This window comes from Phalacrocorax aristotelis, chromosome 2 (genome assembly GCF_949628215.1).
Source record: "Phalacrocorax aristotelis chromosome 2, bGulAri2.1, whole genome shotgun sequence".
Lineage (NCBI taxonomy): Eukaryota > Metazoa > Chordata > Aves > Suliformes > Phalacrocoracidae > Phalacrocorax > Phalacrocorax aristotelis.
This window is the reverse complement of record NC_134277.1, coordinates 19,368,223-19,389,410: the sequence shown is the minus strand read 5'-3', so window position 1 is coordinate 19,389,410 and position 21,188 is coordinate 19,368,223. Positions and strand designations below refer to the sequence as shown.

Sequence of the window (21,188 nt, the reverse complement as noted above, 5' to 3'; positions counted from 1 at the left end):
TGCCCCAATTCCTCGCTGGTGGGTGGCTTGAAGCAGCACCCCTGGCAGAACTGAGGCAGAAGCACAGGAAACATTATCCAGTCACAGGGATCTTGTGTCTCAGGGACTTCCAGTCCATTTTCACACTGTACTGGTAACAGCTGAAGAGATTCCTGACACAGTCAGCTGAGTACAAATGACAGGCCAGAATCATCAGTGCATTATAATATTAAAATAAAAATACAATGATCAAAGGTTCCTACATCTCTTCCAATCTGTAGTAACATCATGTAAATAAAATATTGGGTGGATTTCTTTAATCTAAGAGGATACTATCTTTCCATATTGCCAGTTGTCTGGATCTGGGGAATGAATGGTAGGCTTTGGGTCCTGCAGCATAGTTTTCACAAAGCTGTAAGAAGATGCACGTTTGCAATGGCTTAAAATCCATTTGTGTCTCATTTTGGACCTGGCTGTACACAGTAGCTGTTTGGGAGCTGAACTGACTGCAGGAGGAAGCCCTAGAGGATAAAGAAAGGCTCTTTGAACCCTCTGCGATGCAGCTGTGCAAGGCTGAACAACGAACCTGGCACCCTTAATGAAAAAGTCCTCCAGCTAACCTCTCATCCTCTCCCTCTGACTCAGTAGCACAGAGAGCACAAACACAGCAAACCAATGAGACAGGAAAAAGAGAGCCTTCTGACTCGGAGACAAGGGAGAGACTTCCAGCAGCTGGAGTTGTGCCCTAACCCATATAGGTCTTTGCTCCTGCCAAACCTTTGGGTTAAGAAGAAGAGCTTCCCGGGGTGTCAGTGAAGGCCAAGGGTGTGGGACAGTGGTGGGTGCTACTGGACAAGGGTTTTGGAAGGAGTATGAGGAGAGCAGGAAATAGAAGGAACTTACCATGCAAGAACATTAAAGGGATATTTGATCACCCTGAGAATGTGTGAATGTGGCCATTTAGCAGCTCTAGTGCAATTTAGGTAAGTATTAATAGTCAGGCTACAGTAGGGGAAGCGAATTCCCACCAGGGAACTGACCTTTCCTTTAGAGCAGCCCGTGACAGCCAGTACAGAGAATCAGCACAGGCACACAGTTAAAAAAAAATGCTTGTTTATTTATGTTGCCATTGATATCTCCCCATGTAACTGATCCCAAGTTAGCTCAGCCCAGCCCTGACAGCTGCTCCTGTCAAAAGCCCCAGTCCTCATTTATCCACAGCAAACGCTGCGTCTTCAGGTATTTGTTCAGTGTAGACTTGGAAGCACAGGCTCCCTGTGCTGTGCTAAACCATAAATTCCAGCTTCTGAGTTGCTCAGTAAATGCGGTTTCAAATAATCTCACAGGCTGTTCACTGAGGGAAAGTTCATTACAAGTAAATTACTCTTAAGCACCAACTATCCTCTTCAACTGCATGCAATGAGAAAAAAGGTATTTATAACTTTCTCTTATCCACATGTGATATTATAATTATTGAAGGTGACTATAGGCAGAGATAAAGTGCATCACTAGGATATATGGACTGCAAATGTGACTTACATTTAGCTGTATTAGAATGACTATTCCTTTAACTATAATTTCAAATAGTTCTAAAATAAAAGTATGCTGTAAGGTGCAGAAATATCTTGTTGGTGGTTTAAAATTAGATTATATATTCTGCATGACTGAAATCTTCTCCTTATAGGATGTGCATGCACATGTGTGTGTGGGAGAAAGAAAAAAAATGGTCCTCTTTTTACTACTCTTTTCATCTGCACTTTTGAATTCCAAAAGGGAGTCTTATACTAAACTAGAAGGGAATTAATTGTAATTAGGAGATTTTTTTGTGGACCACCTCCTCTAAAATTCTACCCTTTGCTAACTGCCTCCTGCCACAAACCCTTCACCCAACAGCCAGATACTGAGCAGGCAAATACTTCTGCCACAGAAAATGCACAAAGTTAAACACGTGTTTAAATGCTTTGCTGAACTGGATGCCTGCTACTGATCATGATGGCCCCACAACCCGTGGCTTATCTGGAAAACTGTAACGCGTCTTCAACTCATTTGGGTGTTTCCATCGGCGGTTTCAGCAGGGCAGGAGGAGGAAAGCCAGGTGATGGGCCAGCGCTGCTTCCGCTCCACCAAGGGCTCCACAGGTCAGCGTGGAAAACCACTGGATTAAGGGCTTAGTTTTGAAGACACCAGTAGGAATTAGCATCTTGGAGCTAAAAGACAGGTGATGGATAAAACTCCACGGAAAAAAAGGAGGAAAGGTTACGGTTACAGAAATATGATGAACCAGACACTGTGGTTGAAGGGGGAGGGAAGCGGGTTGGTTCCCATTGCCGGGGCGCGCGGGAGGCGAGGGGGGCGCGCGGGAGGACGCGGGCCGTGGCTGCGGGCCCCACGGGCCCAGAAGACAAAGCCGTCCGTTCCCACCCAAACGTCGCACCCCCGCCAAAGGCTCCCCGCTCCCTCCCGGCGGCCCCACGCGCCTGGGGAAGCCGCGGAGCTGGCCTCCGTCCCCCCGCCACCCACGCCTTGAGGCAAGAGCGCCTTCCCCCGTCACAGCGGCAGGCAGCCCCGACAGGCGCCGGCCCACGCTGCGGATCTGGCTGCATCCGCCTTCCCCCAAAGCGCTGGGCTCCGGGAGACGGGGACATCTCTAGCACCCGTCAGCGCCCCCCGCTCTCCTCAGCCCCACCGGCCGCTGTCCCGCTGTTGCCGCCCGATCGCCCCCGGCGCGGAGGCGCAGAGCGCAGCGGCGCCGCCCCGCGGCCGGCCGGCAGGGGTCGCTGCCACACTCCCCGGGCAAGACCCGCACACCGGCCCGGCCACGGCGGAGCACACCCGCCCCCGCCCCGCCGGCCGGTTCCCCGCCCGCGACCCCTGCCCCTGGGCAGGGGTGGGTGGGGAAAGCGGGCGGCTGCCAGTGGGGCGGGCGGCTCTCCCGCCTGCGCCCCGAGCCGAGCCGGCGGAGGGTGAAGCAAGGTGCCTCGACGCCTCTCGGCGGCGGCGCCGCCTCCCTCAGCGCCTCACGGAGCCGTCCTCCTGCCCCATGAATGGCTGCCGGGTGACTGACAGGCGAGGCGGCCACACAGGGCGGCAGCTGCCTGGGCTACACCTATAAGGGCCGGCGGGGAAGGGGCGCCGGGCGGTGCGGGGCCGACCGGTGAGCAGCCTCCCGCAGCTGGGGGCGGGGGTCCTCGTTCGGAGAGCCGCCCGCCCGGCTCCTCAGCAGCAGCCCCGCCCGCCGAGCCCCGCAGCAAGTGGCAGTCCCGCGCCGCGGGGCCCCTCCCCGGCAGCGGCGCCCGAAGGATGCGGAGCAGCGGAGCGCGGGCGGCGGCGGCGGCGGGGCGCTGCGGGGGTACCCGCCGCTGCGCCGGGCGCGGGCGCCGCCGCCCCTGCGGGCTGCGCCGGGCAGCAGCTCATTGAGCGCGGTGGCCGTGGCGGGAGAAGGCGCGCAAGCGGGCTCGCTGCGGCCGCTGCCGTCGCCGGAGGGGGCGGCGAGCTGCTCCGGGCCGGCGGCAGGGCTGCGCGGCGCCCGGCGCTGGGGAGGGCGCGGGTGGCGCCGCCACAGGTGACTCGCGGGCCGGGGACCGCTTTCCGTCCCGCTGCTGCTCGGCCGCCTCTGCGCGTCCGCGCCCCTGCGCCGCGGCCGCCTGCGCGGAGCCCGTCCTCAGCCGCTTCGCCGTGCCTGCGCGACCGGCAGCGCCAGGGGACATGGCTTTGCTCCGGCTCCTTCTCCTCCTGCTCCTTGCCCAGCGGGGGCTCGGGGCTGCGGCCAGCCAAGGGCAGGCGGCCCTCGACCGGGCGCTCAGAGGGAGGCAGCCTATTTTCAGCCACATGAAGAGCCGGGAGCATCCGCCGGCCCCGCGGAGCCGCTCTACGGAGAGCACCATCTTGGCGCAGCGGCTCGCCGAGGAGGTGCCCCAGGACGTGGCCTCGTTCCTGTACACGGGCGACTCCCGGGAGCTGCGGCGCGCCAACTGCTCCGGGCGGTACGAGCTGGCCAGCCTCGCCGGGAAGTCGCGCTTCACCTCGCACCCGTCCCTGCACGGGGCACTGGACACCCTCACCCACGCCACCAACTTCCTCAACATGATCCTCCAGAGCAATAAGTCGCGGGAGCAGAACTTGCAGGAGGACCTGGAGTGGTACCGCGCCTTGATCAGGAGCCTCCTGGAGGGGGACCCCAACATCTCCAGGGCAGCTATCACTTTCAGCACGGAGCCTTTCTCCGCCACCCCCCAGGTGTTCCTCCAGGCCAGCAGGCACGAGAGCCAGGTCCTCCTGCAGGACTTGTCCTCCTCGGCTCACCGCCTGGCCAACACCTCTGTGGAAACAGAGTGGTTCCACGGCTTGAGGCGCAAGTGGAGGCCACATCTGCACAGAAAGGTCTTAAACACAGGCCCCAAAACTTTGGAGAACAGCTGGAAGAGGCGGGAGAGCTTCACCGCTGATAAGAACCACATCAGGTGGTCCTCGCCTTACCTGGAGTGTGAGAATGGGAATTACAAACCCGGCTGGCTAGTGACTCTCTCGGCAGCTTTCTATGGGCTGCGTCCGAACCTCCTCCCCGAGTTCAGGTAGGAGTAGTGTTCCTCTGCTTGCGTTCTGCTGAGAAGGGGGTAGGATAGGGTCTTGGTTCCGCCCCCCACCACCCCCCCCCCGCCCAGGGACAGGCATGCTGTGTCTCTGGAGTGACCTGATGCACCCTTGCCAGACTGGCTGCTCAGTCACACCGCAGAGCAACCTCAGGCCTTCCCGTTGAGCTCTACCTTGTGTGGCTTAAGGAGCTGTTGCTCAGTAAGAGAATCGCTTTCATCTCTGTCTGTGAGATGGCATTTGCTTTACCTGCTCCCAGTGAAACGGGTATGCCTGGGGTTTCAAGCATCCTCCTCGGGGGGAGGGAAGAGCAGCAGTTGCCAGTTTATTTCTCACTGCAAGAGGAAGGTGTTTACTGAGGCATTATTTCTTACTACACTACATAATTAAAACTACCTCGATGCCAGCTATGATTTTAACCAGCTGGGAAACAATGTCGTTATACTGGTAAACTGCGATTTCTGGTCTCCAGAGCACATCCACTGTGAGGTGCTCGAGCCTGGTCAGCGGTCAGTGTGTTTGTAGGTAAATAAGTGTTTGTGACTGCAGTTCTGTCAATAGTGCATGTGGCTGCTACCTGAGCGGGCAGTAGGGAAGCTTTTCTTAGGACCCCCCACCCCATTAGATAGCTGTGTAGCTGATACTGGCATACATAAAGAATTACTTATTTTTTGTATTGCTGTTACCCCCAGGACTTTGCAGCTGGGCTGTGATTAGCAGAGAGGAGGGCACAAAAATGCACAATCTTGTGTCTTCCTGTTTTGACAGGCGAGAGGGATGTTCCTGAGGAATGAGAGCAATCTGTGGGGCACGGGATGTCAGACTTCCCCCCCTGGCACTCCTGTGGTGGGGCTCACAGATAACTCTGTCCCCTGGGGAATGCCCACTGCCCAGAAGCAGCTGGCATTTGTCAGGGGTGAGAGAGAATCACAGAATTTGCTTTCTGCTGTGATTCAGTAGTAGGTAAAGATAGACAAGAATGCAGAAGGCACTGGAGATACCTTGTCACACCTAGATGGCCAGGCAGTTGTGTATGTGAACACTGGGTTTCTTGGCTTAGTCTGAAATCCAGTAGGATCAAACAGGTGTGAATGCAGTTGTGCATCTGTGGGGGGGAAAAAAAAAATCTGCTGAATAGAAAGTGGCTGATGACCTTACCTCTATGGAATTACCTTTTGCCCTGAAATCCTCACACTTACAGGTTGTAGGGTTAAGGTAAAGTGAGCTCACCTGCAGGCTGTTTGGTGCAGAAGTCTACCCAAGACCAAAATCCAAGAATGGCTCTACTGCAGACCTCTAGAGTGTGTGTGAGGATCCAGAAAAGTTCAGGAAACTTCTCGTATTTAATTGAAATGCAGTGTTTCACACTTGATGAACTTCAGGGTGCAGAAGAAAGCTAGTGTAGGCTGATACTCTCTTGGTGGGGATAGAGGTTTTTATAACTTAACGAACCACCAGGCTGGGGGTGGGCTGGCAGCTACTAACCAGCTGCCTGAGAACTTAGTTCTTGGTATCAAGCTTAAGTCAAAGAAGCTTCAATCTTGACTTCAGTAAGATAAAACCAGGTCTCTAAAAAACAGAGCCGAAAACTTCAGCCTAATTCTGTGCCAAGATCCTGTGATGCCAGGGAGCATCTCAGTGGTGTGGGTTTCTGCTGTGGTAGCTTTGGCGTGCAGAACTCACCAAGTCCATTTTGGAGTAACCCTGGCTAACCAAGGCAACCAGTAGAGGTCCTCCTGGGTGCAGTACAAAGCACTGCATTGGCTTCCTCATCTTCCCAGCCTCTGTTTACCGTGTGGGAGGCACTTCAGATGAAGAAATAACCTGTTGTAACTCTGATAATTCAAAGGGCATCCATGAAGCACATCTAAGCTTGGAGAGCCGCCTCTTATTTAGATCTTGTGATGGGGTATGTTGTGCAAGTTCAAAGTGAACAGTTAGGACAAAACTAACTCAAAACCAGAGGTGAGTTGGTAAGTGTTTCTAAGAAAATGGGTCAGTATGTTTTTGGTAACTATATAAGGAAGCAGGTGGAAGAAGTGTGTGTGTGTGTGTATATGTATATATGAACACATGTGCACATATTATGGTAAAGCTAAATGATAGATCCTGTGTTCCTAGTTTGAGGTATGTTACATGAAGGATGGGCTTCTAATAAAAGATTATTTCAGGTATTAAAAAACTAACTCTGCAGCATAGGAAATACTATAAAAAAAAGGTACACTTCTCCAAAGACTTGTGGGATGTCCTAATATTTGCACAATATTTTCTGTACTTGGTAGGCGCACAGCCTCTGAGTTCTTAAGAAACAGGTTGAAGTATAAGCATGTAATATAAAAATGCAAAATCTAATGCAATTATTAGAACATTAGTATTAATTACTATAAGGTGCCTCTTGAAATAAGCTTTTTTCCCCCTCACCATCTGTCTTTGAGTGGCACAATGGTTTAACTTCAAAATCCTGTTTAAGGCCCATATGGTAAAAAGCAGTATGTATTAACCTCCATCTTTTGAGAAGCTACATCAGTTCTCCCAGCAAAGTATCTCTGAACCATCTGTTAGGAACATGTTAATGGATCAGCTTACACGTTCCTTCCATTTAATAGTCTGGCATGAGGTCATTGATGGTAACTTAGTGCAAGCCCCTTTAATGTTCTTCTAACAGTTTATGTACTATCTTTGCTGACATAAAGTTTATGGCATGGTACATTAGGGCAAGAGACCTTCAAGAACACATTCTCTCCATGGAAAAGAGTTCTTCCAGATTACAGAAGGAAAAGCCATTGCTCCTGCTTCCTAGTATCTCTTCTGTTGCAGTAACAGATGGGTATGTCATGTGGTGTAGCAATGGAAAGAGTTTAATGAAGGCAATACTAATAATTGCTACTGGTTATGTTTAATACATGCTACTACTGCAATGCTGTTGTCAATGACATTCTGAAAATGCAGAAAAAAAGGCTTGCTTCTTCATGTGGTGAAGGGTTATAGTGCCTTCTGCTAGAGGAAGTGGTGGTGGGGGGGCTCTTGCAAACAGCTTGCTATCTGCCTTTAATTTCACCTCACACCCTCTTCTTCCCCTTCCCAAGAGGTGACAGCCAAACTGTCCAAAGTGAAGGCCAAGGAGGGTTGTTTAGAATTGTCTTGCCAAGGCTAGCACTGTAGGTCAATACTGAGATGGAGAAACCAAAGACAACTTGATTGTCCCGGTAACTGTACCAGGAGCTGTTTGGACCCAGTGAGACCGCATTAGCGCAGTGTTAGTGGTGCTGACTGTCTGCAACAACTTAGCAGTTCTTGCTGGTAGTGTCTGCATTCGCTGGCCTTTGGTTTGCCCAGAGTGTAGGGAAAGAACGTTCCCACCTGCTTACAAAATACCGTGTAGGCTGTCATTCAGAAGTGAGGATCTGCAGAGACTAGAAGTAATCACTTGGTGATATTAAACATTCCCTCCTCCTTTCTTAAAAACTCTAAGGTGATGCAGTTTGCAGCTGGAATTCACCATATAATATGTCTAATTGCTCCACAACTCTAGTGCTGCAGAGGGTAGAGGATGATAGCATTTGTTGCTGATCTTCTGTGACCCTCCTCTGCTACTTCCTATTACGTGGTGAGACTGAACCATATTCTGTGGCATGTGGTGAGCCAGTGGTCTCTTTGCAGCCCTGCTGTGGAAGTGGAAAGGTGTGAGAAGCTGCATGTTGTGAGTATGTTTCTTTCTCTAGAAAGTACTTGCTTGACCCATGGAGAGGAAATGGGAGGTTTTCATTGCTTCAGCAGTCTAGGAGGCCAGCGTGGAGGATTACAATTTGATCTGGAAGAAAGATGTACAAGTAGTCAGCTAGGAACATATGAGTTTTAAAAAAAAAAAGTCCTTCTGGATCACTGGGTCTAATCTGCTGTCACAGGTCCACTTAATGTCACCAGCTGGCCAAACTCCATCTTCAAGTAGATGGGTTTCCCTCTTGACTCTCCAGTCCACTGGTGTGCCAGGCCTAATGTTTGAATATCTTCTTCTGATTTCAAATCTAAGTTTATACACATTCAGTTCTCATCCATTTATTGCTGTTCCAGAACTGTCTCCTATCTGAAATAGCACTCTTCCCTGATGTTTACTGCCCTGACCTATTTATAGGCAGCAGTCCCTTCTCCACCTTTGTTTACTAGACTACACATTCTTTAGTCTCCTGTCAGAAGCTCTCTGTTGCCATGGTCCCTCTTCCCAAGTCTTGTTCTAGTATTTGTTGAACGTGGTTAGTCAGATTCATGTGCAGTGTTTCAGCCTCGTGCAATGACGTCAGTTATCTTCAAACTCTGATGAATGGTTGCTTTTGCAGTTCAAAATGTTCTCTTGCATGGTCTTCTCATTTTCTTTAATGTTGTGTTATAATATGCCAATGTTTTGGGAACTGGTCATTGCTCTAACACTATTTCTCATCTAAGAGGTCAGAATATCTTTAGGGTACAGTGACACTTTTTTTTTTCCACACACCCCCTTGCTCCTCCATGTTCCAGCGAGGCCAGGTAAGTTGTCTCTTTTTTTATTTTTTTCCCCTTCTCCCCTGTCCGTCCCTCCCCCCCTCAATCCAGGCCAGTATTTGTAACCTTTTTTTTAAGGACTATTGAGAGAATGCAATGGAATAATGGCTGTTTTGGCAGAAAGCTCCACAATCAGCAAGCTGAGTAAGTTAGTTTTTTTTTTTTAAATGATGATGTGTTCTGGAGCATTTGCAGATAACTTCATTCTGAACTTTGGCTGAATCAGGTGTTACCGCTTCATATTTTTTGTCTTCATGACATTTGTTCCTTCTCTCTTAATTATTAGAAAGGTATTCCTTGGTGCAAAGATTAATCCTTATTGCACAGTTAAATTTAGCTGTTTTTCCCTAAAGGCAGTGTAATGTAGTGATTTCCACTGTACTATTAACAATGACTTGGACCACACCAGTGTTAGGCCTTAATGGTGCTCTTAGTTGAGGAGATATTGAAGGCAATTTAAACTGTGGATGTATAATTATATAGGTCAAATGAGTAATTTCTTAGGGAATATATGTGACTTCCTCTTCTGCCAAATATTTCACAGGTATTAAATTGTTTGGTAAAATAACCGTAAAAGTAGACCTAAAAAAGAGACTGTAAGAATTAGTAACTTTTTTCTTCTAAATGTGGTTTAATTTCTTACTTTAGCCCCATATAACATGATTGAAGGTGTGGGTGGATTTAGAATGGGTTTCAAAAATGAAAAGAAATAATGTATTTCCTGGAACTTCCGAAAGTTTTGCATTTATCTTTGTGAAAAGAGGTGAGAACAAAGAGATGTCTTCCTATGGTTTACTGTCTGCTTATAGAAGCCCCCAGTATGTTATGAGTATTCTCCAAACAATCTTTCGTATGAGGTCATGGATGAGGATAGAAGACTGGATAGTGATGAAACAAATGGAAAAACAAATACAGATTTCCTTTTTTTTAAGTGTGATTCAACTTTCTTCACTATTGGAGAAACAGAAGTGTGTCTTTGAAGAAAAATGTTAAATTTGGCCAGGAAAGGACTGAAATGCATACTGTATTATGTCAATAATTAGATAGCACATAGTAAGTTGCAATAAAAGGAATTAGCTTTTTGGGTCGAACTGCTGTTTCCTCTTCTCTGTTCTCTACCCCTATCCACCTTGGGCAAGGCTGCCAGCACAGCAGATTATCAAAGCTCTTTTGAAGGGAATAGACATGTGACAGTCCTTACCATCTGAGATTCGGCTCCAGGACTGTCACTTCCTATTCTGTCTATTTGTGAACCTGGGCTGAGATAGAGAAATGTCCCTAAAGTTAAGAACAAAAGCATTGCTTGTTAGGTCAGATGCAAGGCTTACCTAGCCCTGTCTCTAAAAGCAGCTTCTGGTAGGTACTTAGGGAAAGTGTAAGAGCAGTAGGAGTGCTGAATTCTTCTATTTTGGTTATATCCCATTTACAAATAATAGGCAATAAAAAACCCCTTGTTTTTCAGACTCTGTCTGAATGAGTGTTGATAGTAAGTATGGATTAAACTCACCCCCATGATTCTAATTAACTTTTTAACCCATTTTTTTGTCTTCTGCAGTGTAGTTTGGCATTGGGTTCCATAATATAATTATGAACTGTTCAGAGAAAAAAAAATTTTCTTTGTTTTTTAAATTTGCTCCATGAATCTAAAATTCATTGGGAGATCCCAGATTCTTATGACTGAAAAAAAACCAAAACAAAACCTACACTTAAAAAACCAAACCAAACCCCAAAAATAAAACCAACACTTTGAAAGTGTTCATTAATCTTCTGTGCCAGTCAGATTTAGTTGTGGTTTATAATAAGTATTTTTATCAACTTCAAACTTTGTCACTGGTCACCCATTTGCAGTCATCTGTGAATATATTGAACACAGCAGGGGTAGTTGTGGTGCCCAGCCTGCTAACATCGCTGCATGTGAAAGCTGTCTTTTGTCACATTAATACTTTCAAGAATGGCTCAGAGGTTGGAGACTTCCTGGCTCCAAAGTGTGCAGTGATGAAAATAATTTATTTTCTGCATAGGCTATCTCTACACTGAGTAATTTTTATATCTTGGTTGTCTTTTGGCCTTACAGATTCTGTTTCAGGGTTCCTTTTTCTGATGTATCTGAAAAGTTTTTAATTAGTAGAGACTATGCTTTTAACATGCTGCTTCTAAAAATGTCTTTTGGTTTTGTCTTACATTCTTGTTTTGTACATTCCTTGCCTAGGTTTATGCTTCTGCATTTTTCCCTTTTTAATGTTGCCTTCCACTTACTTTTCAGTTTTAAAATTCCCTTATTGCCTTTAAATATATCTTCAGTGTCAGAAGATCGGGTGTAGTTAGGCTGAGGCCATTTGTCCTGTGTAGGACCCTTCTAATTCAAAAGCTTTTCTTGTTCCTAACCTCTTTTCTTATGTGACTTTCTATACTGTTCCTTGAGATCCTTTCTGTCCATATGTCTCTCTGACCTCATGGATAGTAATGGGAGCATTAAAAAAAATGCTGATTTCTTACTAAATAGCTTGAGTTTGGCTCCAAGACACTCTTTTGTAGGGAGAATCTAATGTAAGTGGTATGCCACCATCACTGACACCTCAGCATTCCTATACAAGGTGATGCTTTGTGACAGAGTTAAGATGCTAGCAGCAATTTGAACATCCTCAAGCAAAAAAAAAATCACCACCCCTTGAAGCATCTAGGAAGCTCTCTGACTGAACTGCAGGGAAATCCCTAGAGAGGCAGCATGGCATGCCATAAATTTGAAGGCAGATTTATATCTGAAATAATTCTTCAGACCACAGAGGATTCAGCTTCAAGTATTCCACCCTTGTAGCACTGTTCCAAATGGCCTAGAGGGATTTTCTTTGCAGGTGAATCCTAATTCATGTGCCCACTCTTACTCTTCAGTTAAGTTTATTTTTAGTGAAAGCTGGTTCTCCTGTGAAAATGTGCTGAAAAGCAGTAGTTATGCTATGGCTGAGGAATTAGGTAATGTCTCTGTCCTGTTAGTAAGAAATTAGTGGTAACTGTGTGACAAGGTCAAAATTATGTTGTACGTAACATCCCAGTACCCTCTTGTGAATCTGGCCGGATATGTGAAGGTAGTAGTTTTAAAAATGGCTAAGTGAAGTAAACCTTAACTTTAAAGAGCAGCTTGAACCTGCCAGGAGGTGTTGATTGCCAGCAAGACTTATGGCTGGAAGTCACTTGTAAATTTGATACCAGGATTGTTTTTGGATGCTCACTGAAGGGCTTTCAGGTGTCAGGCAGTGTGCACTGTTTGCAAATTAATATGCTTGAAAGTGTCAGCCTCCAAAATGAGAATGGTCAGAAAAGTGTAACCCTGAAAACATTGGCTATACTAATTACATTTAGTAATGTAATTAGTATACATTTATTTCATTTATCTAGAGGTGTGGGTATTTGCAGATTTGGGATGGCTATGGAGAATTTATTTTTATCTCTTTGGTTTTTGTGATAAGGAAGACCTATGAAGGACAGCATGTAGGGGCGAAAGAATATGGCAGTGAGAAGCTAGGCAGGCATTTAGACTTGGAGGATGTCCGTTTCAGCATGTGATAACAGTGCCTTATACCTTAATTATGGCGCTTGCAATGCTTACAGGTACAAAAATAAGTGTACAAACTTAGAAGACAAACTTTGAATGCCTGTTTAGCTGAGCCGTGATGACCTCTGTGCTAAAAAACTTCTGAAGATCTACAGGACAGAGATATCGTTTATCACTATTTAAATGTTGGCCAGCTATTATTTTGTGCAGCTCTGGCTTAAGCTGACTGAGAAAGAGAATGTGCTCCTGCTTTTTTATGATGTAATGGTACAGGCAAAAAAATCTTCTGTAGATATAGGTTTTACAGCACGTTGTTACAATGAAATATAACTACTGAAACTATCAAGATAGCTAGTAGGCTGGGAAAATAAGCTTAAATCAATTTCTGGCACAGATTTCAAGGCAAACAGCATGCCAACAAACAGTGGTACTGGAAATTAAGACAGACATGAAAGCCTCTTAAATCAAACCTCTGACCTGACAGAAAATCCTTGATGATGTTATTCTTCAATGATTATCTATTGTGTTCAATTCAACTAATTCTTTCTTATCTACATGTTAACATGAATGTGTCTGTCACAGTTTAACCTGGCAGGCAGCTAAACACCACGCAGCTTCTCACTCACTCCCCCCACAATAGCATGGGAGAGGGAATCAGAAAGGTAAAAGTGAGAAAACTCATGGGTTGAGATAAAGGCAGTTTAACTGGTAAAGCAAAAGGAGGAATTCATTCACTGCTTCTCATCAGCAGGCAGGTGTTCAGCCATCCACAGGAAGGCAGGGCTCTATCACCTGTAACAGTTACTTGGGAAGACAAATGTCATCACTCTGAATGTCCCCCCCCTTCCTTCTTCCCCTGGCTTTATATGCTGAGCGTGATGTCATATGACATGGAATATCCCTTTGGTCAGTTGAGGTCAGCTGACCTGGCTGTGCCTCCTTCCCTCCCAGCTTCTTGTGCACCCCCAGCCCACTTGCTGGTGGGGTGGGATGAGAAGCAGCAAAGGCCTCAACCCTGTTTAAGTGCTGCTCAGCCATCAGGGAAAACATCCCTGTGTTATCAACACTGTTTCCAGCACAAATCCAAAACATAGCCTCATATTAGCTACTGTGAAGAAAATTCCAGCCAAAACAGGCACAAATCCTTAAGTATCTTTTTTTGTGTAAGAACTGTAAAATTGTGGCAGGAAACAAATATTTATTGTTACAAGGAGATAAGCAAAATATACTTACTTGCCAGATGGTCAATAATCACCAGTAATATTGTTATTAACTTATCACTGTAGCTTTGGTTTGGCCAGGCAGCATTGTCAGTATGGATGAATGTGTTATGCTGACAAGCTGAGTCTACTCTCATACAATTGATATTTGTCTTGATTGCTTCTATCAAGATAGCAGAGCTGCAATTATTCCCAGTTAGTTCAGTAAATATAACACTTACGGGTAGCTGGTCCATGTACATTCTAGGAGGATGTGTTCTTCCATATGTTCAATTTTTTTCTGAATGCTGAATCAAAAATAACTGAAAATGTAGGTGGCTACCCAGGCTGTGCCGACTACTGTATTAATCACATTAATTTCAGAAATATATCATCATGTACATTTTGGTGTACTCTGTATGTAAGAGCAGTGGGGTACAAGTCTGAGATATTGTTTTAAAATGGCAAAGCATCCCAAATGAATGCAGTGAGTGTCTTGTATCATCACGATGCTTTCTGTAAATGCCACATGTATGCTTAAAGAAAGTGCTTTTTTTTTTTTTATTATTTGAAAGCACTGTATCCTCAAGTAGTTGGAAACCCTGTTACTATCTCAGCAGAGCAGTGATGTTACCATGAAGCATGAACATACATTGCAGGGGTATAATGAGAAAAGAATAATATGCACCATGGGGGAGAAAATGGAAAGCCTAGGGTAGATTATAACTGTCAGGAGAGATTGTTTTCATATGCCTGCTTCTGGACTGCACTGTGTTTCCTTCCTGTAGATTTTCACCCCAGAAATTCATAAAACTCAGAAAAAGCAGAACAACTTAATCATATCAGAGGTTCAGGCTCTGCTACAGAAGAGCTGCACACAGAAGAGCGTGGGTAGAAAAGTTTGTACTGAGGTCATGAAGACTGGGTTTTGTGAAGGGCAAACATTCTTGTAAGAAAAGTTTTATCACAAGAGAACCAAAGGGAAAATGCATTCAGATTCAAATGGAAGAATTTTGTAGTGTTTCTGGAAGAAGTATTGTGAAAATATTTTGAAATTACATAATTTTCAGGCCTGTGTGGCTTAACAGGGAGCTCCTGACAAAGCTCAAGCATAAAATGAAGGTGCACAAGAGGTGGAAGCAGGGTCAGGTAACCTGGGAGGAATATGAAGACATGGTCTGAGCATTCATGGGTGGAGTTAGGGAAACCAAAGTCCATATGGGGCTGAATCTGTTGAAGGCCATGAAGGGCAATAAGTACACTGGCAAGAAAGCTGGGACAACAGGGAACATGGGCCTGCTGCTGAATGGGACAGTGGACTTTGTGACAGAAGATATGGAAAAGGCCAAGGTACTTGATATCTTCCAAGAGCTACAGGCTGGTCAGCCTCATATCAATCACAATTTGATGGAACAAATCTTCCTGAAAACCACTTCTGAAACCCTTGAAGAATGTGATTGGAAGTAGTCAGCATGGATTTATGAAGGGGAAATAGCATTTAACCAACCCAATAACCTTCTGCATATAGATGACTGTCTACTTCTGGGCTCCCCAGTACAAGAGACATGGATGTACTGGAGTGAGCCTAGTGAAGGGCCTCAAAGATGATTAAAGACTGGAGCATCTGACAGACAAGAAGGGCTGAGCATGCTGGAGCTGTTCAGCCTGTAGAACAAAAGGCTCCAGGGCAATCGTACATATGTGTAAATACCTAATAGAAAAGCATAAAGGAGACAGAGCCAGGTTCTTTTCCAGGGTGGTCAGGGAAAGGACAAAGTACAAAGGGCACAAACTGAAATACAAGAAATTCCATTTCAACATCAGAAAACTTTTTTAGACACTGTGAGGGTGTTCAGGCCCTACATCAGGTTTCCCAGAGGTGGTGAAGTCTCCATTATTGGAGGTATTAAGAAACCCAACTGAACTGTACCTTTTGCTTTATATATATTTGTACTTTGCTGTACTTACTCTGCTTTGAGCAGGCAGTTGGACTGGATGATCACAAGAGGTTTCTTTCAATGACAGCTGCTATATGAATCTGATTTTCACATCTGTTTTGAGGAAAATAATTGTATCAAAGAGTTTTCAAAGGATACAAGTTATTCGATCAGTTCTGATGTGAAAAATAAGGAAATACATTTCCTGTCTTTCTAGTACATGGCTCTGAGTGTTAGGATGCTCTCCTGCTTTCTGCCTCTTGGCCCACTAGAACATGCCACTAATTCTTCAAATTGCAGCACATCTGGTACAAGGCTGTACTCAAATGCTTGTTCAGTACAGTTGCTGTCCCTAATTCCTCTGGCTTGTATGTGTTGTCTTTCTCGCAAGTAATGCTAACTTTTCTTTTGAAAATTTTTATGTCCCTTTGTACTGACTCTGTGCTTCTACAGGCCCTGCTCCTGATGCCACACAGCAAACTCTTAAGGTGTTTTTCTTCTCCTAGCAGTGATTAGTTTACCCTTAATTTTCAATCTGTACCTCTTTCTTTGCAGAAGTGTTTGTAGAGGGAAAGGGAGTTTCCTCTCCTACCAGTTAAAAACAAAATGTACACAAGGGAAAAGCTTTCCATGTAAGGAAATAAAGACCTACTTCCCTAAGGTGCTTAGGTAGTCTCCCAGGTGAACCTGTTGCTGTCCTAATAAGGATGAATCATCACTGTTTTTCCTACTGTACAAACGGATTTCTTTAGAGTAGTCAGAATGGTGCTAATGCTTGAGACCCTTGCCAAAGTGCCTGGTTTATAACTTGGAGAGCAAGGAGTAGTGTTGGTCCTGGTCCTGCTGCCTGCTTCATGCCTGTATTTAGCCACAGTGAGATTATTCACTTGCAGAACAGGTCCTGTCCTTGGCCTGCATGCTGATGCTCAGAAAGGTCCAGAAAATAGTAGAAATGTACCTGGTGTGATCTGCACATGACCAGGTGAGGAATTGGTTACCTCTGCTCTGTGAGCAATGGAGACAGATACCTTGTTATCAGGTTAAGATAGGCTTGTAATCCACTGACATCAACATCTTATCAAGAGTTAGTCTTTACAGTGTGGCAGTTTTTCCCCTTGAGGTTTTGTTGCCTAGAACATGGGAAAAACAGTTCATTGGGGTGGATGTGTAGTTTTATCAGTCCCTGAAGAAGCTGTTGTCCAAAATGACTGGAAAGGCATAGAGCTGTAAACTAAAAATATTTTTAAATCTTGTAGAAGCATGGTGTGTGGTATTTCAAGTTGAGCTTGCTAGAGCCAGCACTTAAACATTTCAGATCATTTCTAAGCGTGCCTACTATCAGACATCTAGGCAGGAGATGGAGGGGGATGAAGTGCACATGTACTGTCTAACTTCCTACTGGCTATCCTACATAATTTCCTAATGCATTCTTCAGATTGCTTAAACAATGTCCCTGTATTTCTCTCAATGACTATATAGCATGTCTGAAGATGAATGTCCAAATATAGCAGTTGTGGACACTTTGCACTTGGTCTGAGGGAGCAGCATTGTCCTTACTTTGATCAAGCTTATCTCTTAAGCATGTTCTGACTTTGTTCATATGTGGCATCTCAAATATATGGCTCTGTAGCTCTTTTATTATTAGAGTTCTTATATATCACAGAATCCTAGGTTGGAAGGGACCTCAGGGATCATCTAGTCCAACCTTTCTAGGAAGAGCATAGTCTAGACAAGATGGCCCAGCACCCTGTCCAGAAGACTCTTGAAGGTGTCCAATGTGGCCGAGTCAACCACTTCCCTGGGGAGATTATTCCAATGGTTGACTGTACTCAGTGTGAAACATTTCCCTCTGGTGTCCAATCGGAATCTCCCCAAGAGTGATTTGTGTCCATATATACTGAGCTTTAACTAATAGAGTCAGCATACTTTGAGGTGAGCAAGGTATTCTTGAGATCAAGGTTGGGCTGTGCTCTTGGTAGTCCACAGCCTGAAAGGGTGATTGTGTTTGTAGTTGTGGAAATCAAAACTTTTGTCTAAAGTGACTGCAAATGGTTGATTTAAAAGAAATGGTATCCTGGATTTAAGAAATCAGTACAGAACACCTATCAACCCAACTACCAGAATTGCATACTGACATTTTTGCTAAGTCCCGACAGCAGCAAAGTAGTCAGATACGTGTTCTCATGAGATGATGCTATAAATATTCTACATCCATAATCATTCTGGACATTATTTTAGAGACAATAAGGATATTTTTGAAGGCTTCTTTGAGACAAGCAACTACAATCTTAGATTTTTTTTTTTTTCCCCTGGTGATTTCCAATTTGTTTATAAAATGGGGCATTGGCTTTCAAATCAGGTTGTTAACTTTTATTCAAAAAAATTTTTGAGGGAGCTGTTGATGATGAAAACATCAGTGTTCTTGGCATAGGAGTAATACAGCTGAGACAGTCCTTGAGGATCTGTGTGTGTAGGATAAATTTGTTTTGGTTTCACAGACACCAGTGGCCTACTCCTGGTTCACCGTGCCCTTCTGATGTTGTATCAGGTATTATACTAGTGCTGGCTGGCAGAGATGGGGAGAAAGGGGTTTGGGTGCTTGCTGGAGGAGGGTGCTGAGCCATGGAGGAGAGGCCTGAAGTCGCTGGAGGTTGGGGTGTCTCTGGCGAGAGTATGGGCAAGGCTTTTGCCAGTTGTTTTGGCAAATAGTGTTCCATGGAGCAAAGGGGAGGATGATGTTGTCACCAGGCACAGGGGTGAGGTGTGGCGCTTATTACTGTACTTGGGGTTAACTGGGGAGGTTGCTGGCCACTGAAATAGTGCAGGTCATCCATTGTATTTATTTTAGTTATTTGCTGCACTGTAAAACATGAAGGGCATTAAACTGAGTGTATAACTTATTCTTACCTGCCGCATTACACTTAGTGCATTAGGTTTATCAAGCTCTTGTCGTAGTACATCTCAGTAAGGTCTAACATAAGAATGTGTGTCTGCAATTGTGGCTTTGGGAACACAGAAATTCTGTTTTCAGAGAGTTAATGAAATTCTGTATTTAGAAGGATGTAGTTCTGCTTTCCAGGCTACAGCATTATAAAGAAGTTTAAACTATTTCTGTAGTCACTGTGTTAAAGGCTGTTTTTCTCTATTTTCAGAGGTGTTGTCAAAGTTGACATCAATCTGCAGAAGGTGGACATTGACCAGTGTTCAAGTGAGGGGTGGTTCTCGGGGACACACAGGTGTCATCTCAACAATTCTGAGGTATGTCTGTCCCTAAGGGACCGAGCTACACTTCAATAACAAGTCTTTCCACTATGAATGATTTTCTGTAGTATAAATGCTATCTATTTTATAGACTTATGTGGTTTGTAGGCTGGAAAAAATCTTTCTGCGCAAGGCATTATGGTGTGCATGAATTTCACGCAAACACAGTAAAAGTAGCTCAAATGCTAATAATATTCAGAAAAACATGGGCTTTTGGTAGAATGATACAGAATAACAGGCAGAATTGGATACTGTAATTCTTTCTTAATAGAAATGCCAACGTTTTGACAGAGCTGACTAAATGTTTATGTTCAGCTCCTTCCTACTTCCCCTTTCCTCTGAAGGTCTGTGTCTGGCTCCGTCTGTCAGCATATCATAGATCACTCAGTCTGGCCAGTCACATGTGTTCAAAGAAAGTTTAAAACAAAATACATTCAATGATTTTTCTTTTTATTATGACATATAATGTTGTTTTCAAAGGCACCAATGTCTTTTCTGTAAGAGTAGGGACCTCATTGCACTTCTGTGCTTTCAGAAAGGGCAATTAAAATGTAGGGAAAGTTGATGGTTGTCTACCAGAAGTCAAGAGATGTTTGCCTAATTTGTTATAAAATGCCAATTTATCAAAGCTAAATCTAAATTTAGGAAAGGTGTTGGTTTTGATGAATTCATCTACTAACATTTTTGAGCAAGAAAAACTCAGACCTTTTTTTTTTTTCTTCCTTAAAATGAGCTTGAAATGAGAATTCAAGTAGTCTTTGACAGACTAATATTAAACGAAATATTTCTGCAAATGAAGAAAAGATTTTTTTTCTTTGTCAAGTACTTTTTTTGACTTATGAATTGAAGGGAACACTTTTTAAATATTTTGTGTTTCTTCATAGAAGAAAATATTGTTTCCCATGAGATCTGGTAAACCTTGTTTTTTAATACGTGCTAGTTATCCTGAATGTGATTATTTTGGCAAATGTTCCTCCTTTTCCTAATGTCTTACAAGCAAAATTGTAAGCAGAGTGGTGTGATTGTAACTTGCGTCTCTTCCTGCAACCAAGAAGAAAATGGAAGAAAAACCCCTATGAGAAGACTAAGAAAAACCAAGGCAAAATTAAGAGGGAGCGAATTCAGAAAGATCAATGGTGGGATTTAATGCACCTTTGGTCTGGTTCAAAGCCTATTGTTTGCTGTAATGGGCTCTGAATCATGCTCTCTATTCTTAATATAGAGGAAAACAGAATTTGAGTCAAACCAAACTGGATATAATTCCACAATTACACTTCCAAATCTAAGTCATTAAGAGCGTGTCATGGAGAGAACAATGCAAAAAGCTAGTCTCCCTGGAAGAATTTGTTGGAGAAGGAGGGGAAATAAAAGGATTTTTTTCACTCTTCACAATTCATTTTCATGGGAGTAAAAAGTAGTTTTTGTTTCTCTGTAGAATTCACTCTGATTATGAAAAGGGGTTTTCTTCATAAATACAACGTTCAGTAAAATCTACCTTCCATTTTATTATTGCACATGAGGTAAGCAGAGTGTCATTTAGGAAACTGAGTGCAGAGTGAAATTCTGCATGAAAGACAACCTTAAGGGTTATGGAAAGTTTTCTGACTTGCATAAAACATTTTAATTCCACAGTCTTTAGTGTCTCAAGCGGGCAAGCTGGAAAATTTCACCTCTATGGTTTTATCTCTTATTGTGAGTGAGAAACTGTGGTGGCTGTCGTGGACCACTGATGTAGGGATGGTGTCTCCCCCAGCTTTGAGCCAGGACTGGGTTCTTGGCATTCAGGGCTTCACTCTCCTGCTAAGAGGGTAGTGGGCATTTCCTCTCTGCTGAAGGAGAGAATAACATTTCTTTTACTTAAAGTATATGTTAAAGATCAGCTCTTCGTGGTGGAATTCTGGGGTGTATTGTTGTAAAGCTGGCTGTGCTCAACTAAGTTTCTTTGCAGAGCGTTTATGTACCAGACTCAACTGCACTGTTGATTTTACTACTTTTCTTTTGTCCCTGTTTATTCTGAAGAGTGTTTTCCTTGTTCTTTAGAGCTAACAAAGACTGCTTTACATAGTTTACAATGATCTTTTTCTTATATAGCACTTTTGCTACTGTTGAGTCCAACCTGATATCAGTGTAAAACTG

At 44.4% G+C, this 21,188-nt stretch overlaps 1 protein-coding gene across 2 annotated transcripts in view; it reads left to right on the top strand.

Moving 5' to 3' along the window:
• Positions 1-2,939: 2,939 nt before the first annotated feature.
• Positions 2,940-21,188, top strand: part of GPR158 (G protein-coupled receptor 158) — a 207,316-nt gene continuing 189,067 nt past the window's right edge. For both annotated transcript variants that reach the window (XM_075082627.1, XM_075082626.1), the window contains exons 1-2: positions 2,940-4,550; positions 18,944-19,049. In XM_075082627.1, the coding sequence (XP_074938728.1) occupies positions 3,685-4,550; positions 18,944-19,049 (972 nt within the window). In that variant the 5' untranslated portion in view covers positions 2,940-3,684. The remainder of the gene's footprint in view (positions 4,551-18,943; positions 19,050-21,188) is intronic.